Source organism: Fragaria vesca, linkage group LG5, assembly GCF_000184155.1.
Source record: "Fragaria vesca subsp. vesca linkage group LG5, FraVesHawaii_1.0, whole genome shotgun sequence".
Classification (NCBI taxonomy): domain Eukaryota; kingdom Viridiplantae; phylum Streptophyta; class Magnoliopsida; order Rosales; family Rosaceae; genus Fragaria; species Fragaria vesca.
This window is the reverse complement of record NC_020495.1, coordinates 25,344,474-25,365,573: the sequence shown is the minus strand read 5'-3', so window position 1 is coordinate 25,365,573 and position 21,100 is coordinate 25,344,474. Positions and strand designations below refer to the sequence as shown.

Below are 21,100 nucleotides of genomic sequence, written 5' to 3'. Positions count from 1 at the left end.
ACTCTCTCTCTCTCTCTCTCTCTCTCTCTCTCTCTCTCATTCTAGAGCGCATTTGAATGTATGATCATGGAAAAATGATGCAGGATGAGACGAAATAGCATTGACATGGGAAAGAACCAACATTTGTCAAGTAATATAAGTTGGGGCCAAAACTCTATGAAACATTCTGAGATGCTTCTTCTATCCTTGTCACATTCGGTTTCCATATAAATTTGGAAATTCGACAGGTGCTTCTTCTATCCTTATCACCTTGAAAACGAAAGAAAAGAATGACCTCCCAAAATCTAGTTTATCTTTTGGAACGTAACGTATACAAATTGTTGTTATATGATTTTATTAGCTATAATTAGCTCTTGTATGCTTGGTAACTTGCTCCATTGGTGTGTGGAATTGAGGAATTGTGGTCCAAGAAAACAACATTGATCCGTCCCATTGATCCTCTCAAATTGCTATCATGCACAGTTCACAGTCATCTTCTAGAAATTATTGAGGTTGCAGGGCCACAGCGGCAAATGGCCGGCAACTAGTCTCAGACAGTCAGACACGTACAAAATTGCAGATAATATAACTGAGACCATAGGGTCACAAACACTCACTCATTTTCCTTCTTGAGTTGTGGTGGATCTGATTATCTGATATACCTCCATCAACCCGTAGCTTCAAGTAATATAAATCATGTCCTCGCCAAAAAAAAAAGTAATATAAATCATGTAAAAAAGAGAATTTGTAATCCGATCATTTTGCTTTTTGTTGTAGAGATTTTATGGGACTTCTTAATTTTTCGTTTTTACTGGTTTTTCTTTATAATCGTTGAGTTTCAAAACATGCTTCAAAAGTTACGATTTATAACTTCTTAAAAACAGCTTCTCTAATATTGTATTCTGCCCAAAAACACCTTTAAAAATAAAACATCAATTTCGATGTCAAAAAACAAAAACAGTTCATAAAACTGTTCCAAACAGGCATAATAAACAAAACTACAAATGTGGTAATTCCGGACCACACAATATATTCTGATTGAGCTATTTCTGTTTGATTTGCTATACGTATTGTCAATCATGTGCTTGACTATATATATATATGGGATGGCGCTACCTTCCACTAGTATTTGAGCACCAAATCGAGGCTGTTAATATGCTGAAATGGTAAATCTTGGCTTGCCGTTTCTTGATAAAGGTAATGTTGATGATAATAATGCATACAGAAAACTTGGGGAGCGACGATCTGCCTTTCTCAATAACAAAGATTTGTCGTAGTTCTCATATGGTCCATGCATACTCCAATAGAGAGAGTCGGATAGGGATATGCATTTGATTTCTTCTTTCTTCTTTCTTGTGTTATAATATTATTGATCAGCTAGCTAGGTACCTTAGTCTCCACTCTCCACTCTCCAAGTGATATGTTAGTTTTATGCCGTATTTCTTGACAGTCAATCAGAACTTTCAACACTGATAGCTAGCATTGTGTTACATATCGATGCACATTTATATGATCAATGATCGACCTTGGTTCTTTATTATCTAGGTATGTGTGATACACCCTTGTGTATGCATTCTTAAACAAAAATAATACAAAAACAAAAACAAAAAAACCGTTGTGTATGTTACATGATGCAATTCGTAGGATGAATGCAGAGTTTGAACGGGTGTCCTAGAAACATGTGCGTAAGCGCCAAAACAAGATTACTCATACTCTTGTTCGAAATGCTTTGAAGATGGTCCGGTTTATGTTTTGTTATGAATCAAGACCCATGGCTCTATGGAGTTATTGTTGCTCATAGTAAAAGCTAGTTTTGGATTTTTTTTAAAGAAAGCTACTGATGTAATTCTTATTCACGTTTTACGGTCTGTTTCAATAAAGTATTTTTCAATCAAAAAAATATATACATATATACATCCCCCTCACTCACATAGCATCACTAGAATATATAACTTTGGAAGCTCAAAAAGGTTGCAGTAGTATACTTATTGTCTTCTTGCACCACCAGTCCCCCACCATGTCCGCCGCCACCGACGACCTTCCTCTTCACACCCACAAACACTCTCTTCGTATCCCCATCAACCGCCTCTTTGCTCTAATATACTTCTGTGCCATCCTAGCCTTACTCTATCACCACACACACTCCCTCTTCCACTCCACAACTCTAACCTCCTTTTTCATCACCCTCACCTTCCTCATCTCCGACTCCATCTTCGCTTTCTTGAACCTCACCGCGCAAGCTTTCCGAATGAATCCCCTCTACCGCAAAGAACACCCCGAAAACCTCGAAAGGGTTCTTCGAAAATATTCCGATTTCCCTGCACTTGATGTGTTCATATGCACTGCGGATCCTTACAAGGAGCCTCCGATGAACGTTGTCAACACGGCGCTGTCGGTGATGGCTTATGATTATCCGACGGAGAAGGTGTCGGTGTACGTTTCCGACGACGGAGGATCGGCTCTGACTCTGTTTGCGTTCATGGAGGCTGCAAAGTTTGCAAGGCACTGGTTACCTTTCTGCAGGGAGAACAACATAGTGGAAAGGTGTCCAGAAGCTTTCTTCGAAATGGATCACTCTAGGTTCTCTGAGGCTGAGAAAATTAAGGTAACAAAGTTTTACACAAGATTGTGTTTTTACTTGAATTAACCATCCATGCATGCACAGTATTAATAAGTTATAACGTACCAACTTGCTCAAACTTAGTAAATTAGTGAAAATTTCTGTCACAAATTAATTCATGACCTAGATGTCTAAATTAATTAAAACCCTTCTTCACCTGCGTTACCTGACACTAGCATTAGAGATTGGAGAAATTATTTGCCGTGCTCAAATTGAAGAAGATTTGAAAGCTATACAGAAAACCAAAACACCAGGGCCACCCATACCCAGCATCCGAGAAGATAAGAAACGATGGAGATTGGAGATAGTTTATATTATAGGTAATGGACAAAACCAGCTTAGTCTTTTCTTTTTTTTGGTCGTGAAAAACCAGCTTAGTCTGATGCGATACAAAAATCTTATCAGAGGTCAAATGAAGATACAACAGCTAGCGTACTGTTTTCATTACCACCTCTTAGAGAGAAAAAAAAAGAAAAAAGTATGGGATGCACATATTCTTATATATGGCAGTGTCATATTTTGTGATCTAAATCTTGTTACAGATTATGTACCAAGCCATGAAAGTGAGAGTGAACAATGTAATCGAGAGACGCAAAGTAGACGGTGAATATATTACCGGAGAACGGGAAAGTCAGGCATTTCGCAAATGGACCGATGGATTTACCAGGCAAAATCATCCCACAGTCATTCAGGTAAGTTTTTAGCTCAAACAGTGTATTGTAACTTATCATCAAACATCATAACTTTGTTACACACTTGGGTATGAGCAGGTTTTGTTGGACAGTAGCAAAGACAAAGATATGAGCGATTATGTCATGCCAAACCTAATCTATGTTTCTAGAGAAAAAAGCAGCACATCAGAACATAATTTTAAAGCTGGTGCCCTTAATGTTCTTGTAAGCTTCATTTTTTCCCTTCCTTCACTCTATATATTGTTCAGCTAAATACATATTGATCATTAATTGATTTATCTCTTTGGTTTTGTGTACGCGTACTACTACTGCTGCGAAGATTCGAGTTTCAGCTGCCATGACCAATGCTCCGATAGTCTTAACCCTAGACTGTGATACATTCTCCAATGACCCAAAAACACCTTCTCGTGCACTATGCTACTTCTCGGACCCTAATCTTCGATCCAAACTAGGATATCTGCAGTTTCCACAGCGATTTAGGGGAATCAACAAAAATGACATATACGGCTGTGAACACAAGGGTTTGTTTGTGATCAATGCTGAGGGAATGGATGGAGAATCAGGGCCAAATTATGTCGGAACAGGATGCTTCTTCAATAGGAGAGCTTTCTTCGGAGGTCCGTCACAGTTGTTATCACCTGAAATCCCTGAGCTGGCCCCGGATAAGGTGGTGGACAAGCTCATTCAATCTCCGGAGGTTCTTGAATTGGCACATTTTGTTGCTGCTTGCAACTATGAAACACATTCCGATTGGGGATGGAAGGTAAAAAAGTTCAATACATACATACGTACATACGTACATACATACATATTATTATTTAACATATTTAGTCGTGTCGTTTAGTCACTCAACACTGTCACTTGAGCCATAATGTTCAAGCTAAATGGTCTTAAACTGTGTAGATTGGAGTAAGATACGGTTCTCTGGTGGAGGACTACTTCACTGGTTATCGTATGCAATGTGAAGGATGGAAAGCTGTACTTTGCAATCCTACTAGGGCAGCATTTTATGGAGATGCCCCAATCAACATTGTTGATGTGCTCAATCAAACCAAGCGATGGACTATAGGCCTCCTTGAGGTTGCTTTCTCTAAATATTGTCCAGTTACATTCGGCATTCGGGCCATGGGCCCTTTGATGGGCCTTTCATATGCTCACTATGCGTTTTGGCCCATTTGGTCAATTCCAGTCACAGTGTATGCTTTCCTCCCTCAGCTAGCTCTCCTCAATGGCATCACCATCTTTCCTAAGGTAACATACATCCATTTTTGTCAGGGAATTCTTCATGTTATTAGTGTTGTAGTGTGATATTCTCAATTGAGATCATACACTAAAATGAAAATTTTAATTAATAATAGCTCAAATCGACAATCTGACAACATAATATATCATGGTCAATGTATATATTATTGTCTTTTGAATCAAATTATGTGTACATACTTCATTTCGGTAACTTTGAAGGCTCTGTTGTAGGTTTCAGAGCCATGGTTTCTCTTGTACGTCTTCCTTTTCCTTGGATCCTACACCCAAAGCTGCTTAGACTTTGTGGTAGAAGGAGGAACATTCCCTAAGTGGTGGAATGACCAAAGAATGTGGATGGTTAGAGCACACTCATCCTTTTTGTTTGGATCCATTGAGTACCTTCTCAAGTCATTAGGCATTTCCACCCATGGGTTCAATGTGACCAGCAAAGTCCTTGATGAAGACCAAAGCAAAAGATATGACCAAGGAACCTTTGAGTTTGGAGTTGCATCCCCCATGTTTGTGCCTTTAACGTCGGCTGCCATTCTCAACTTGGCTGCATATTCTTGGGGACATGTAGAGGCTTTCAAGGGAAGCATTGGCTTGGAGGGGATGTTCTTGCAGATGTTTATAGCTGGCTTCGGCGTGGTGAATTGTATACCGATTTATGAAGCCATCATCAGGAGTGACAAAGGGAGAATTCCTACAAAAACCACTACGGTTTCGTTACTCTTAGCTTTTGCTCTGTATGTAGTGGCTTATGTTAGTTTTTAAGTAGCTGGCTTGCTATGAATTTCATGAATATTATCCTTAGAAATTACTTTCAAGGTTATAGAAAACTGACAATGTATAAGAAGAGACTGTTATGTTTACTACCAAATAATAAATTTATCACCATATTACACGATCAGTCGATATGTCCGAGTGGTTAAGGAGACAGACTTGAAATCTGTTGGGCTTCGCCCGCGCAGGTTCGAACCCTGCTGTCGACGTCAATATTTTTTTTGTTATTGATTTAATTTTTACTTGCAACTCAAGTACTCAACAACAGCTTGTTACATCTTTTAGCTTTCAACAATAGGGAGCGTCTCTGTTTATCTTATTTCAATTCTCAAATAGAGGTAGTACTCATGAGTAGAGTAGCAGTAGTACATTATAAGATTGATTCGAAATTTAAGCCAACAGCTTCTTGCCAATGAGGTAAGAAGCATAAACATCATGAATTGCATGCTTGATCCCTTCCTCTGAGAAAACTCTTGCATTCCAAATCCGGGCAAGATCCACTCAGCGGCTTAACATCAATACCAACTTCAGCTCCCAACCCGGCTAGTTTCGCCTTCTCCAGATCAGGTTTCTTCAGTATCCTGGCTGCAAAATGACCCAAATCTACTCCTTCATTCCTCATCAGATCATGCAGTTCGTCATTCCGACGATACTTTCTTCTTGTCTCCATGTCTATACCCAAAAAGCAAATATTGGGATCAGCAAGAAGAGCGCGGAGTTTAGTACCATACTTGCTGGGATAATAGTCGAACAGAGTATACATTTTTGGGACTAAGATCAAGCAACGACCTTCAGAACAAAGTAGCAGCATTGAAGCCTTCAAATTTGAATCAGGATCGGTTGTCGTAACACCCTTGATATCAAGTCCCATAACAGGTCTTGCAGTATCCAGCGAAGCCCTAATTTCTGCTATCTTTGCATCAATCAAAGTAGCATTATCCACAACGTTAACCTTCACTTTAACACCATGAAGTTCAACCATGTAATCATCCATTTTTGACAAGATAACTTGAGGTATCATTCTGAAAAACTTTAGCAAGATAGGGACACGTACAATAGCATGCTTGAAGATGTTCATCGATCATATATATATATATATATATATATATATATATATATACATGCGTATGAGTTTGCTCACTTAATTAAATAGGGGTTATAACTTATAAGTGCATCGTATTTAGTCTACATGTCAAAACACATTAGGTTTTGATGATTACATGAATCTAATTATGGAAATTTATGTACATTAGTTCCTTAGTGGAGAATTGGAGATGCATCATCTTCTTTGGTATGTATTGGCAATGAAAAGTCTGGAGGTCCTTTTATGTTCTCATAATCTCCTTAGAACGTTTAAACTTCTCACACCACTGATTATCAATTGTATTCATGGGTTCTATTTTTTGTGTTCAACCCACCCTCAAGTTTGATACAGTAGTTAAGATACTAAATGAATCTCAAAGAATATGTAGAAGAATCCTCGTCTCTTCCATATGAGCTAGCGTATGACCATTTGCATGTCCTCCTGTAACGTATGTGTTCTATATTCCTCTGTGTGCAACTGTAACAAGTTTACAAAGAACAAAGATGGTGCCCTTAATTAGTATTCCCATGCATGCATTTCCAGTTTGCTAACAAATGCAGCCCCATACTCTACTTTTAATTGGGCCACTACATTAATCATTCACTCTTCTATTGAAGTCACACTTCAAATTACGTACACTGGACCTCTCTCGAGGTTCTTGGCAATATATATTGCTGGTCTCTCGTCTATCTAGGCTAACTAGCTGCCGGAGTGCCGCCAAAAATGAGAAAGTACATAGCTGAGAAACATATGTTATTCCTGGTTGGAGAAGGAAAGCACGCATGGCTTAAACGTCTTGGATATGAATAGTAACCGAGTCTCCCAAATCTCGATCACTAGTACTAGAACACCCAGAGTCCCTTAAAGTTGAACCACCGGTCCCTGCAGTTGATGATGATTCTTCTCCAATCGGTGCTGTCCCATTTGGAGCTACGTTATTCTCCATCTGTTGCTGTTGACGTAGCTCTAATGATACTATCCCGGGACTCTGGTGGGAGACTACTATGCTATGGTGCTGCTGGAGTTGTTGTGCAGGTGGCTCCGTTAAAGCGGTGGTACTAACAGTTAATAGTGCCGGATTACTAGTATCGAGTTTGGTACTCGTACTAATCGGAATCACCGAGCATCTGCAAAGGGGGCAGGTTGTGTTGTTATGCAGCCAGTGATGTATGCAATCGACATGGAAGACATGTTTGCACGATTGAACCTGCAGTAGCTCCTCTTCCATTTCAAATTCCCCCAAGCAAACACAACATCTGCAGCCAACAATTTAGGCAGGTCCAAATTTAGCTGATGAAGAACCAAATTAGCCATGAAATCTAGTGATGAACACAATCTGACATATGTACGTGTAACTGTAATTGCTAGCTTAGTGAAAAAGAGTAACTTGTATAAAGAATCAAACACACGTTAATAAAAAGTCCCTTCTAATCATGTAATAGGGAACAAGTTTGATTTTCCGGTGTTTTTTTATTATCTACTTCGAGCTGGGAAAAGTTTTCTTGAAGAATATCAGAAAGATATAATTACACAAATTCTATAATTGAACTTTATTTTCACGTTTTGTCTCCTCCAAAGATGTCCTTTCACACTATATTCTACTTACTTATCAATCTCTCTTTTTCTCAAAAGCACTATTTCGGGAACAGTAGTGGATGTTATGAGAGATTGCTAACTGATCGAACATGTGTGATTTTAAAGAAATACAAGTTTCTATACCTGTATGTAGTTTCCTTCAGGCCAATACTACGGTCTACTGGCTGGAATAAGAATATAACTATATACATATATAAATATATATATATATGTAATTATATATCACTATGGAATTTGAAGATATTGAGCACAAAACGCAACGCACTAGTGACTATTATATTCTGGGTTTTATTCTAAATCGTGAAAATCTCAAATTCTCAACAGTTGGTTGCCAATAATAATAGTGAATTAGCTAGCTAGCTAGCTTTTCAACTTTAAGATGTGATGGAACACCATCTTGGCACATGCCATTTGTTCTATTATGGACCTAATACTGATGCTTCCAACACATAGACCGTAACAGTTCAACATCATCTGGCTTATCATCAGAACAATATGGCAAATCAAAGTTGAAGAAGTTGATAATTGAAACTTTGAAACTTACTGGGAGTCCTTTTTCATCAATTCTTCATCGAAGAGTATGATCTGAAGCTTCTCTTTGAGCTCTCCCTTCAAATCCATTGGACACGGCTAATATGGATGGAAGGAAGAAGAAAAAGAATCAGACATATATAGAGATGATATTGAATTGTAACACACCACAGATGGAAATGGGTGCTCAGTTAATCTACTTGTAATTCTTTGTTTGCGTGAGTTTTTCATGCATAGGCATGAGAGAGAGAGAGAGAGAGAGAGAGAGAGAGAGAGAGAGAGAGAGAGAGAGAGAGAGAGAGAGAGAGAGAGAGAGAGAGAGAGAGCTTACTGAGGAAACATATTGTGAAGGTGCTGAAGCTTGATTAGGGCTTCTTCTTCGAATGAGAATTGGAGGAGAAGATTGAAGAGTGGAAGCCCTTCTTTTGAGGTAGAACAAGTAGAACAAGAGGAAGAGAATGATCGAGAAAAGAATAGGAATCGAGAATATGAAGGCCTGATAAAGTTTGAGTTGGAGTGCTTGAGGGTAAAGGTGAGATTGAGAAGTAGTATTAGAACTGGTAGTTTGAGATTGATCAGGAAGAGCCATATCTAAGTTGAATTAAGCAGCTGGCCTGGAGATTATGATGCTTATTAGTTTGAAGATGTAGGGGAACTACTACAAATGCGTTGCTTTCTAGTTGAAGAGCGTATTTATATATGGGGAGAACTTTTGAGGTGGGATCTGTTCATATATGAAGGGAATTGAAGGATTATTTTTCATACAAAAAGTGGAGAGATCATTTGGCATTTTATACAAAGGCAAATATACAAATGATATCTTTCCTGTGTTAAATTTTTTTTTTTCCGACTACTGTGTAATGTAATAATCCAAAGCAATAGTTAAACTTTCATGATTTCTTTTTGAAGAGTCTAAATGAGTAGACAAGTACAATTGTATAGGATCGGAAAAATTGAAATATATATATCTTGATCATGTTGATCAAATAGCTCAATAATTTTGGCTGATTTTTGCAGGAGCAGTTTTTTTTTATGCAATTTTTGCATGAACATCATGTAAATCATTCAATTACATTGTAAAACGTTAATGTCTACGAGATCAATTTCGTTTTTCAAATGTTGCAGTACTAGTACTAATCGATATACGTAATGGTAAAAATTTAGAGCATGCAGACATGCAGACGCAGTAAGTAGTTGATATAATTTCTTAATCAACTTCATGAAAATGGAGATCTAAGATTCTACTATTAACTTGAACTTTGTATACCTGTAACTATCCAGGGATGAATATCTGTAACACTTTGTATACCCGGACTTTTTATGAAAGCTAATTTTCTCTTTTTTCTTTCTTCGTGCTTGTTTGAGTGCTTAATTCTTTTGGCATAATGATTGATTATAGATTGGGGAGAGGACACATTGTAACTTTGTTAATTATATAATATAATAGGACCATCATCCCATTCAAGAAGAACAATTAAGAAAAAAAAGAAGAAGAAGCCAGAGCAATAAGGATTTTAAGATCAAATCCTCAAATCAATATTATACCATGATAGCATATATTCCTTGTTTCAAGTTTCAATGATGGGATAGTGGGATACCCATGTCTATCACTAAAAACTTGGGTCCTCACACACCAAGCACTGAGAGGCTCAGTAATCCCTACTGTAACATCATGGACCCAAATATCATCATCATCATCAGACATTTTTACCAATTCCTTAATTCTTTTTAGGTATTATTAATCAAAAAGAACATAACTATAATTACGTGAATCGCTTACTCTTACTTATTAAGATGTTGGTCCATCTGATCATCCATGGTTAGGAAGTTGATGACCTAACAAACCTATAAAGCCATGAGTTATGTGTAGTGTTATCAAGGCCAACTTCAACTAAGTCTTAGTCTAAGTGACACACATCTACCTTCAGATGCTTCCTTGAGTAGCGAACTTAACTCACAATTTATATCATTAGGGGACTACATATTCATCAATGGACATCAGAGTTGTTGGAATGCTTAAGATGTGCAACTTAACATTCCTAACTTATCTTTGGTAAAAAGACCAAAACAAAAAGAAACATTCCTAAGTCATTTCCATATCCTCCCTACTTTTGTGGTATCTCTAGCCAACTTCGAGGGCTTAATACAAATTTAGGTGTGCTTTCACATGGAAATGACTTGTTGAAGGCCAAACGTTGTCGATCTATAGATATTAGGGCAATGTTACCCTCTCCATAGAAAGTCCATTTCTTCTCTAAGTTTTCCTTTTGGCCGAACCTTTTCGAAAGAGTTTGAACTGAGAATGCTAAATACCAATATAAAGACCTTGAATATCGACTACCATATATAACACTTCAGTCCTGTTCATCTGGTCAGCTAGTCACCAAGGAACATTTTCTCAACTCCCCTCCTAACTCTCTTGTATAAGCAAAACTCTCTTGTATAAGCAAAGAATTTGTTCTTCTAAATTAATGTCAGGAACAGAATTATTCCCCTTTACAAAGTATTTAGACCTTCTTTAACTCTCGACTACTTCTTTAGCCAAGAGAAGAATTCTTTCTCCAAGCACTAGACTAATTAAAGTGATCATGGTGCCTTTGAACTTTTCATCATTACATAAACACTACATTTTAGCTACATAGCATATTGCTAAAGAAAAGAAAAGCATGGCATCTACAATGTCAAATCTAAGAACTATACCATTTATGATCAGACAACAACAAATGAGAGAAAAATGATAATGCTAATTGCTTGTGAACTATTCCGTAGTCTTACCGTACCTTGTTTTTTTTTTGTTTGTTTGTTTGAACAGGAGCTTACCGTACCTTGTTTGATTCATGAATTCGAGACTTGAAAATAGGAAAATAGCACATTCGATTGTATGTTTAATACAAAAATGAAACTTTGTTTTGTTTCACAAGCGAGGTTTTACTGTTAATTTGATACCCACTCTTTTGGCTTCTGGCCTTTCTTTGATAGATATATGTTTAAGTGTTTAACATACCTTTCTTTGATAGATGTTTAAGTGTTTAACCTTTACAATGTCAAGTGACTCAAGAATCTCAGAAGCCAAGCAGTACGTAATCCCTGCTTTCTTCTGAGGAATGAAAGTTTGAAATAAGGAACAAAATTCCACTTGATTCTTTTATTCATCCACTCAAGCAAGCATGAGTGCATGACCAAAAAGGGCAAAAGGAAATTACAAGAATCCCGGTGCTTTTCTGTTCATCTTTTCCATTGTATGTTCCACTTCTTTTATGTTCTTCCTGGTGCAACTTGTGCTCTATTTTAAGCATTTCTAGGATGCAATTTGATTTGGTGGTGTCCCTTGATTGAATTGAGGGGATCTCACTGTTGCTGGTGGATCATGAAGGAAGCTCTATCTCAGAAAGTGGGTTGGAGATCAGATCTCGTATGACATAACAATATGATTCTCCAGCTAATATAGAAAAGCCCCATGTCTTAATTCACAGTTTCACAGTTTTTACCAAGTAAAGTGCTTCCACTTTACATCTCAGTAGTAATCCTTTAGCAGCCATGAGATCACGATGTTTAAACGAAAGGGATGACAAACTCCAGTCTCTATTAGCCGGCGGCTTCTGCCCTATGTCATGCATGATAAGCTCCCATGATTAAAAGCAAGTAATTATCAGTTAGTGCTAGCCAAGAAGGATAGGTTTATGAATCAATGGTCCTAAAGATGATAAAGCCAACTCCCACCATAGAGATTGTGCAGTCTGGTGTGTTAAAAAGACATTGTGAACAATGACATGAACCTGCGACAGATCAAATACACATATTCTATTGACAGTAGAACTTCCAGTTTCTTTCATGCATTATTTCATTATCTGACTCGACTTCGAAATCCAGAATGTAACTTGGATTTAGCCCTTTCAAGTTTCTGCTAAATATGCTTTTCCAAATTATGATACTGGCTCATAAGTCGAATTCTAGAATATAACAACTGCATTCATTTCCTTTGATCATCAATCAACAATGTTACAACAAAACTGAATGAACCGAAACTTGATAACACTGCATACGGGATTACATTGTACATGAACCTTTTTTCTTTCCTGTTCTTCCTCTTAGATATAGACAAAAGACTTGACCTAAACTAGTACTTCCTCTTCCTTATTTTGAAACTCAGAGATCGGATGACATTATCATCAGCCTTCAGATTCTGCTCAAGAAACTCAAGAGACTCGGGTTTTGTGAAGTAGGTAAAGAGTAGGTAGATACCATCCAGGTAAGTGTTGGATTCTCCAGCTTTGTTTTTCTTCTGGATGCTATAGGCTAGCGGAATCACTCCTCTGTTGAAAACCTCCACATACATGCCACCTCCAGCTATAAGCAACTGCAAAAATTAAACAGTAAAACGTTAAATGTTGTAGCTACTAAACTTTTAACTTCACAGGAACTCCTAGTTGCATAAGTTAATCTGATGACTTGCATTTGAACCATCTTTCCTTGGTTCCACGAACAAACACCATTATTCTATTCATTTCAGATAAGTTGCAAGGTTGATGATAGCATGCTCTAATGAAAGAACCATGAGCCACACCTCAACTGCCTTCTGTGCAGTTTGTTATCTTAATACAATAAAATACAATAAAACATCATATCAGATATGTTCTTACTAGTTTATAAGAGGTGGATAATTATGTCTAATAGTGCATCCAGTATGACACTCATTATGTCTGAATAAGAGCAATAGAAAATCTAAATATAATTATAGCTGACCAATGGCTTATAAGGGCATGCATGGAGGGAAAACAAGGAAACTCAAAATTAGGGAGTAAAATACGGCACTTCTTGACATCAGGCAATATTTAGGTGATCCATGGGAATGATACAATCCTACTGCGTTTTTCCAAACATATTCTCTGAGGAAGGTCATAATCTATATTATGTCCGATAAACTCCCAACTTCTCAAGATGAAGGGATCATAAGTAAAAAAGAACATAAGGGTTTGTATTTCACATAAGTATTACAAATAAAGGCACATCAATCATCTTCACTATACTACAGCCCACCCCAAATATTCAATATCAACCTTTTAAGCAGATATATTTCATCACACCTCCAGAAACTAAACACATTACGGAGTGTCGAGATTGCTACTCCATAGAAAACAGACCCAAATGTTGTTCTGATGCACGAGGGCTCAGTTTATCAGCAAAGTACCATCTTCCTTCCAATATATAAAGCATTTTATACCGCAATGTAAGCTTTTAAAATTCAAAGATCAGTGAAATGCCCAAAATCCAATTCCCTCCATCACAGCCTTCAGTCCTTATTACACATCTCGACTACTAAAATCAGTTTCGCAAACTAACCAACCACATTGCACCACCTTCAAGCACAAGCTAATTCTATGTTACAAAGCAATGCTTCCATTTTGGGCTTTGCTTCAGTAATTTTGTACATGCATTATACACACCACTATGTAGAGATATCCCAATCAAACCAAAAAAACAAAACTTTAGCCATTTCCCACCACAAAACCTCATCTTTAACACATTTTGAGCTTAAAATTCTCTCATCCAACAAAAAACCAAAGCAGAATTGAAACCCACAAAAAGTAATGAAATTCAAAACCCAATTACCTCCTCATACTTCTGAGTAAGCGCGAGTCTTTCATCCTCCGACATATCAGGTCTGAGAACCGCCATGGTCTCGTACTGCCGGAGCCCCGGCGGGCACGGCGGCTCCTCCTTGTCCTCCACGGCGGTCATACCCGGCCCGTTCGGGGAGTTCGGGTCGTCATCCGACTGGAACCCGCCTCCCTCAAAAAAAGACCCGGAGAACTCCAGCGACTGCACATTGACGCGGCCGGGTCGGGTCCGGAAAACCAGGGGCTTTGCGGTTGTGTGGGGGAAGGAGAGGGATTGGGACAGAGATGGGATTTGGGAGAGAGTCTTGGGGCAAAACAGGAAATTCGAAACCAGCGAGGAAGTAGTAGAAGCTGCCATTGCTCAAAGCAGAAGCAGAAGTGTGTGTTCTGCTCAGTGGATAAGGAAAACTGGATTATCAGAGGAAAAAGAGACTATAAACGACGCGTCGTTTTTTTAATTGGGCTGGATGGTACAACGAGACCCGATTCAAGTATAGACTAGACCCGGCCCACTTTCTGCACCGAATAGCTATATTTCTTGTTGGAAAAGAAGGGTGGAGTGAGAAAAGCGAGAGGAAAAACCAGAGAGAGAAGCAAAGACGAGAATGGAGGCGAAGCTAAACGAGCTGACTCAGAACTTCGGGCGATTCAAAGCGGCGTTGATCCGTAATGATTTCGATACAGCTTCCAATCTCCTTTCGGATCTGAAGGTACCGATTTTCCAAAACCCTAAGTTTCTTTGCTTCAATTTGGACATGATTTGATAGCTACGAGTTGAGGTATTGTCTTCATAGTGTTTGAATTCATAGTGCTTGAATTAGATGATAAATTTTGTGAATTGCGGCTGTTTGATTAGGGTTTTGGGTGAATTGGAGGTCTGTGTTAGTCCATAAGCATCTGTAGTTAAGTTTGCGGTGATTGGGAAGCATTTTAGGTCTTTTTGCTACTTTTTCTTAAGAAATTTGGTGCCTTTTGGCTTGCGGCACTTAGTGAAGAAGCAATCTTTGTGCTTCTGTAGCTTTGTTTTCGATGGGGTTTTCGGGTGAGCTGTAATTTGTAGAAGAGTGGTGTGTGGCAAGAGCACTAGTATGAAACATAAATAGCTAAATGTTGATATCTTTATGATACAATATAGCGTCACATTCTTTACTTGAGGACCTAAAAGAAAGAAAAAGAATTTGGATACACCTAATACAGCTAAGGGTGTGCGATTTTAGGTACGATTCTGTGTCTGTTTGAGGGTGTCAAAGGGAACCAAGGTGGTTTTTCAGCTGGTTGTTAAACTGATAGGTGAAGAAATGCATAGACGCTCTGTAGAGGAGTTAGGAATTTATTTTCTGGTTTGATTTTTGATGTTTCTGTATGGGATGAACTAAGTTGGTTGTTGCTTTTGCAGGTTTTGCTTACTCAGTTCACCAGCTTACCGCCCCTGTATCAAGATACACCTAATGCGGCTAAGGAATTAGAAATAGCAAGTAATGTTCTTGACCAAAATATGATGTTGATTTTGTATTCGTTTAGAGTTCATTATCTTGCCTAATGTATTGTAATAGAAGAGTGTGCCAGTTTCCAGATATTTATCTGCCTTTACTTACTCGCATTTGTAATGTTTGTGAACTTTCAGGGGATATATATGAGCATGCTGTTCTTCTGAGTGTGAAGACTGAGGATCAGGATGCATTTGAGAGGGATTTCTTTCAGCTGAAGCACTATTACACAGATGTTCGGTAATTTATCATAGCCCTATACCATCTTTAAAGTTCCATTTTCCACTGCAAAAACTGAGGCACCAATGTATAAGCACATACTGTGAAATATTGAGTAGTGGCCAGATTTTTGACACTGAGCACGCAAATATGTAACCATCTCTGAGAATACATGAGAAGTGTGTGTGTGTGTGGTTGAGTCCCTATAAGCAGTTAGACTGCTGTTTATTTTATATCAATTTCTCAGTACTTTAAAATTTTGGTTTACATGGGGTTAAAGGTTTTTACAATTCTTTTGGAGCAGTAACCGTCTTCCTCCATCCACCCAAGAGTACCCAATCTTAGGTCTCAACCTGTTGAGGCTCCTTGTCCAGAATAGAATAGCTGAGTTTCACACAGAACTGGAACTGCTCTCATCTGCTGCTTTGGAGAACCCCTGCATTAAGCATGCAGTGGAGTTAGAGCAATCTTTTATGGAGGGAGCTTACAATCGGGTTTTGCATGCTCGGCAGACAGCGCCACATGAAACTTATGTTTATTTTATGGATCTACTGGCGAAAACAGTCAGGTAATTTTTTTTCTCCCTAGACATAGTGCTAATATCGAGTGACAAGAAACATAATTGATAGTAGCAGTTGGTCATTGGTATTTGTTGTTTTTCTCTTTGGAAGTCTCTGTCAATGCATTTCAGTTTCTATTGTGGATGATGTGAAACGAGCATCTGATATGCATAGTTTAGTTCATCTACTTGTGAGAGTTTTTGTTGGTTGATCTATTTTCTAACTTGTAGGGATGAGATAGCTGGCTGCAGTGAGAAGGCATATGATTATCTCTCAGTTAAGGATGCACAAAAAATCTTGCTGTTCCCTTCTGAGCGTGAACTTTTGGCCTATGTCAACGAGGTAATGTCAAATCATGCTTTGTATTATGCCTCTTTAGCTCTCTGATGGAAATTGAGCATACATACCCTTACAAATACACAGCACAGTAGAAATATACTGCCTTTCTGCCTGGTTTCACATTTTAAATACTGTTTTCCTTGAATACAGGATCATCCTGAATGGGAAGTAAAGAACGGCGGGGTCTATTTCCAGAAGGCCAAGGAGACTGCCCCTTGCAAGGAGATACCTTCTCTGCAGCTTATCAATCAAACTCTCAGTTATGCAAGAGAGTTGGAGCGGATTGTTTAACGAAAAAGGTGCTGAATGTGGTTTATTCACAACACCCATCAACTGTGCTGATACTGTCGCTTCAAAATTTCTTTCCAATTGTAGTAGTATGCAGGATGCAGCCTAAAATTTGTCAACATTTGATTGCCATTTGACCACTTTTGTGTGGCAATTAGCATTTACTGCTGTGATTGATGTACTTTTGAATACTTTAGAATGTTTTTGTTGGAAACTCCTTCGGCAGAAAAAAGAAAAAGGTGTAGTTCTTATTAAGCTCATTCGCCTTGCTCTGTATGGGAAAATGAAGGAACATTTGCATAGTTTGTTTGTGTTCTAGAGTATTGATGATCAGTATGGATGACATGAATTTGAAAATGAGGATAACGATGGGCGAGGTTAGTGACTAGTATGTGAGGCTACCACTTGACATGTCAAGGGAGCACTACTTCTAAACCCTGTATTGTGCTATAGTCCCACTGTTGCCATTGAAAATCATGGTTTTGGACACCAAGAATATTTTTTGAGAGAAGGTATCAAGATCAATTCCAATTTCCAAAGAAGATCACATCATATATAGGTGTGTGTTTAACCTTGCTTTCCTTACATGGTTGGTGCCTCTTTTGGTGTGATGCATACGCGAAAGCATATGCTTAATATCTGATTTCCTATTACCTCCGTGATTCTACAATTCCAACAACCCTTTTGTCTTAAAAGCATAACCAATTTCTTACATCGATCGAGTCTGTATCTGAAAGAGAGCTACGTGGTTGATAATGCATATATAGACGATCAAATGTTTCCATCACTGGCATTTTTAATGTCATATAAATCCAAACCCTTTTGATATGGAATTCCTACCTGCCATATGTTTAATATCTTGTTGGCATTCTCTAATGGCGTTATTCATATTAACAATGGATTGAAATCCCATTATTGCAGACTTTTTGCATTATAGCCAACACTCAATAAATCAAAAAGGTGAAAAGTAGTTGGTTTGTAAATTGCATACCATAGATAGGGAAGCACTGGAGTAAATGTTCATGAGCTACAGAGGCACTGATCTAATTACACCAAATAAATTTCTGCAGCAAAGTTGGCAAAATTGTTGGTCTTTGTTAAAGATTAAATTGAAGACTCATCTTCTCCTATAAATTTTGAGGAACCACCACGTGTTTGACAAGCGACTTTGTTTTGTTGATCTTGTGAGTGGCGCTTTTCTTCTTCCACTTGATATATATGTGACCTGATCGACTGAGACTGCTCTAATTAGTGAGGCTTATGACTTTTTTTGCATGAAACAAAACACATTCTATTTCTTTTGCAAGTCTTACTTGGGGTGCTTATTTCTCTTTTAACATATTGGGTTTGAGTGGGAGGTCAGCTCTGGATTGCAGGTTCCTCAAAACCCAGGTGTGTTCTTGTAGTCTATTCTGTATTGAAGCCTTTTCTTAGTTTTCTAAATTTGTCTGAGCAGATCTTTTAGAAAACTTTGAAATGTTATACCTTTGTTTCTCTGGTGTTTCCATTAACCAAGCAAGACATTTGGTATGTTTAGGCCATTTTAAGAATGATATCTGCAGGTTGGAGTTTTTGTCTTACATGTCTTCTTTGTTTTCTTTTTATAAGATTATAGTAGTGGTCATACCACTCTTATGTTGGTCTTTCTGACTCAAGGAAGTCACTGAAGCCAGATATTTCTTTGTCTTTGTAAATAGTTTTGGTTAGTATAATTCCGGGATTCATCATCTGAATTCTCTTTTGCTTTTCAGACGATTAGAATGGCTGCTTCTAACTAATATATGAAGTTATTTTTTCTATAGAAGTGTTGTAGGTATGCAGAAAGTGCTGTCTTCCTCTTCGATTTCTTCTGCCCCGAAAGAAGCTTCACACAATGATGAACTCTTCATGAAGCAGAGGGTGCTCTTCTCAGAGAATCTGAATGTGAGTTTTTGTTCCATTCATTATTCTTGTCCTTATTAACATCACTGTTCATATTATTCCATATGAAACTTTTTCATAACTATACAAAATGTGAAATAGTGTTCATGTTATTCTATATGAAACTTTTTCATGACTTTATAACATATGGGAATTTAGGAGCTGACGAATCTGAGGAAACAGTTGTACTCAGCAGCCGAATATTTCGAAATATCTTACAGCAAAGAGGACCAGAAACAACTGTGAGCTTTGATTCTACCTCCTAATATGTAGTTTATTGAGTGATTGGATTATTCCTTGGTAGCCTTTTCCATATCATGCTAAGCTCTTGCTTATGAATCTAATTATGGTAGTGTGGTGGAGACCTTGAAAGATTATGTCATCAAAGCTGTTATCAATACAGTTGACCACTTGGGTTCAGTGGCATATAAAGTCAATGGATTTTTGGATGACAAAGTCAGTGAGGTTTCAGAAACTGAGCTTAGACTCTCTAGCTTTGAACAGGTCAGTTTTCTAAGTTCTGTTCCTCGTTACCTAGTGAACTTTTAAGTTTAATCCTTCAGCTTCATATTTTCTGCATATTGCTTTCTTAATATGTTGTTCATTTAGCATTTTGGGATGGCACAGTTTGAACATTATACCTCTTCTATACTTATTTCTCATCTGTTCTTCTCGAACAATTCTAGCGACTGAGGACATGCCGAGACTTCAGCAATCAAGGAGGCTTATTCCAACATTCATTTGCCATAAACTTTCCTAAGCACCATAAGCGATACATCTTGCCAGGCAAAAATACTCTCATGCTCTTAATCACATTTGCTTTTTTGCCTTTGAATAATTTCTGTTGGTCAGTAATTGATAATTTACACATATATAAAAGTAAGAGTGACATTTTTTGTTCAGGTGGAGCAACAACTCAAACAGTGGGTCAGTCTGCATTGATATATCATCACAGAAATTTATCTGGGACTAATACTGGTATATTATTCATCACATAGAACTTCATCCTTATAGTCTGTTTTCCTAGCTATCAATTATCATAATATGACTATAGAATTTAAGACTAGAAAAGCTGATGATTTGTTTATGTGAATATCTTGAAGCCACAACTAGGGAGACCTCTCCAACAGTTGTCAGGTACATTTTCTGAACCATGGTTTTTCAAGCCAACGTATGTATTTTCATCTAAGCTTCACCAAAGTCTTCTACCTATTTCTGATGCAGTGAAGAGTATTCACTAACGCATTCTCCACAATCTTCACCTGGAGCATTTCAGTTTGCAAGAATCGGATCCATACATGGTTTGTGTCAAGTTTTGTTCATGTTTCTTCGATTAGCACTGATGCTTAATGCAATTTCTCTTATATATATATTTTTTTTCAATATATATTCAGAGAAACGAAGTGTCTCACCGCTTAAGTTTCCAATTTTACGGTGTGGCTCTGTTGTAAAGAGATCAAGCACTCTGAACTCTTCTTCTACTGCTAAACTGCGGGTAAGCTGTTATCAGCAAGATGCTGAATACTTCACTCTTTTTTTGAGATTGATCTGAAAATGTTGTTTCCAAATGCAATATTAGATATGGTTACAACTTACAATATATAATGAACTTAAGATGAGGCATTTCGTTATATTTTCAGTACCCATCGGAGCCTCGGACTAGGAGATCAGCTTCATTTCATAACGAAAGAGACACTGAAGTGGAATCAAGCAAAAACAAGAAATTCTATAAAGCCTTATTGAGCATGGGCAAATCTAGAAATGATAAGGCATTGTACAAATACTTGGATAAGAATTAGAACAACAAAACACAGCAGTATAAGCCTATCTTTGCTTTTCACTTTCAGTTTTCTCTTTTCTACTTGTGTCTTGCTAGCGAGTTTTAAATCATTCAGCATTGATGGTTTTTACTTCTGTTGTGATGTTTTGAAAGAAGTGGTAACAGTTTTGCTGTTGGCTTTCACCAAAGTAAAGAATGAATGAAATAATCCAAAGATACTTTTATTTCTCAAATCAATAGAAACAAAGGCTCTAGAGATTTATCATTCGTATTTCCAGATCATGATATTAGAGCAAATCTGTTGTACCGAAATAGGGGGGTTACTATGTATTAGATGCTATCAGAGTTCACAAGGTATATAT

At 37.7% G+C, this 21,100-nt stretch overlaps 5 protein-coding genes and 1 non-coding gene across 6 annotated transcripts; 4 read left to right on the top strand and 2 right to left on the bottom strand.

The window, feature by feature from the left end:
- Positions 1-1,920: 1,920 nt before the first annotated feature.
- LOC101314092 (cellulose synthase-like protein G3-like) lies at positions 1,921-5,442 on the top strand. The gene is made up of 6 exons (XM_004300451.1): positions 1,921-2,584; positions 3,142-3,291; positions 3,370-3,495; positions 3,611-4,054; positions 4,195-4,542; positions 4,765-5,442. The coding sequence occupies exons 1-6, from the start codon at positions 1,997-1,999 to the stop codon at positions 5,305-5,307; spliced, it is 2,199 nt and encodes a 732-aa protein (XP_004300499.1). The 5' UTR covers positions 1,921-1,996; the 3' UTR covers positions 5,308-5,442.
- Position 5,443: 1 nt separating this feature from the next.
- On the top strand, positions 5,444-5,525 carry TRNAS-UGA. The gene has a single exon. It is a non-coding gene; the product is annotated as a tRNA-Ser (tRNA).
- Positions 5,526-6,946: 1,421 nt separating this feature from the next.
- On the bottom strand, positions 6,947-9,189 carry LOC101314665 (RING-H2 zinc finger protein RHA4a-like). Its single transcript, XM_004300453.1, has 3 exons — positions 8,859-9,189; positions 8,541-8,626; positions 6,947-7,656 (listed from the first exon to the last, which is right to left on the bottom strand). Exons 1-3 carry the CDS (start codon positions 9,114-9,116, stop codon positions 7,188-7,190), a joined length of 813 nt encoding a protein of 270 aa, XP_004300501.1. The 5' UTR covers positions 9,117-9,189; the 3' UTR covers positions 6,947-7,187.
- A 3,290-nt stretch (positions 9,190-12,479) lies between these two features.
- On the bottom strand, positions 12,480-14,541 carry LOC101314378 (30S ribosomal protein S6 alpha, chloroplastic-like). The gene is made up of 2 exons (XM_004300452.1): positions 14,138-14,541; positions 12,480-12,884 (listed from the first exon to the last, which is right to left on the bottom strand). Exons 1-2 carry the CDS (start codon positions 14,501-14,503, stop codon positions 12,645-12,647), a joined length of 606 nt encoding a protein of 201 aa, XP_004300500.1. The 5' UTR covers positions 14,504-14,541; the 3' UTR covers positions 12,480-12,644.
- A 157-nt stretch (positions 14,542-14,698) lies between these two features.
- On the top strand, positions 14,699-17,268 carry LOC101313806 (26S proteasome non-ATPase regulatory subunit RPN12A-like). The gene is made up of 6 exons (XM_004300450.1): positions 14,699-14,855; positions 15,542-15,620; positions 15,770-15,872; positions 16,156-16,419; positions 16,642-16,753; positions 16,901-17,268. The coding sequence occupies exons 1-6, from the start codon at positions 14,751-14,753 to the stop codon at positions 17,039-17,041; spliced, it is 804 nt and encodes a 267-aa protein (XP_004300498.1). The 5' UTR covers positions 14,699-14,750; the 3' UTR covers positions 17,042-17,268.
- Positions 17,269-18,303: 1,035 nt separating this feature from the next.
- LOC101313518 (protein ABIL2-like) lies at positions 18,304-20,867 on the top strand. Its single transcript, XM_004300449.1, has 10 exons — positions 18,304-18,430; positions 18,841-18,961; positions 19,118-19,200; positions 19,312-19,462; positions 19,645-19,744; positions 19,862-19,936; positions 20,062-20,095; positions 20,183-20,259; positions 20,353-20,453; positions 20,599-20,867. Exons 2-10 carry the CDS (start codon positions 18,854-18,856, stop codon positions 20,755-20,757), a joined length of 888 nt encoding a protein of 295 aa, XP_004300497.1. The 5' UTR covers positions 18,304-18,430; positions 18,841-18,853; the 3' UTR covers positions 20,758-20,867.
- The last annotated feature ends 233 nt before the right edge of the window (positions 20,868-21,100 follow it).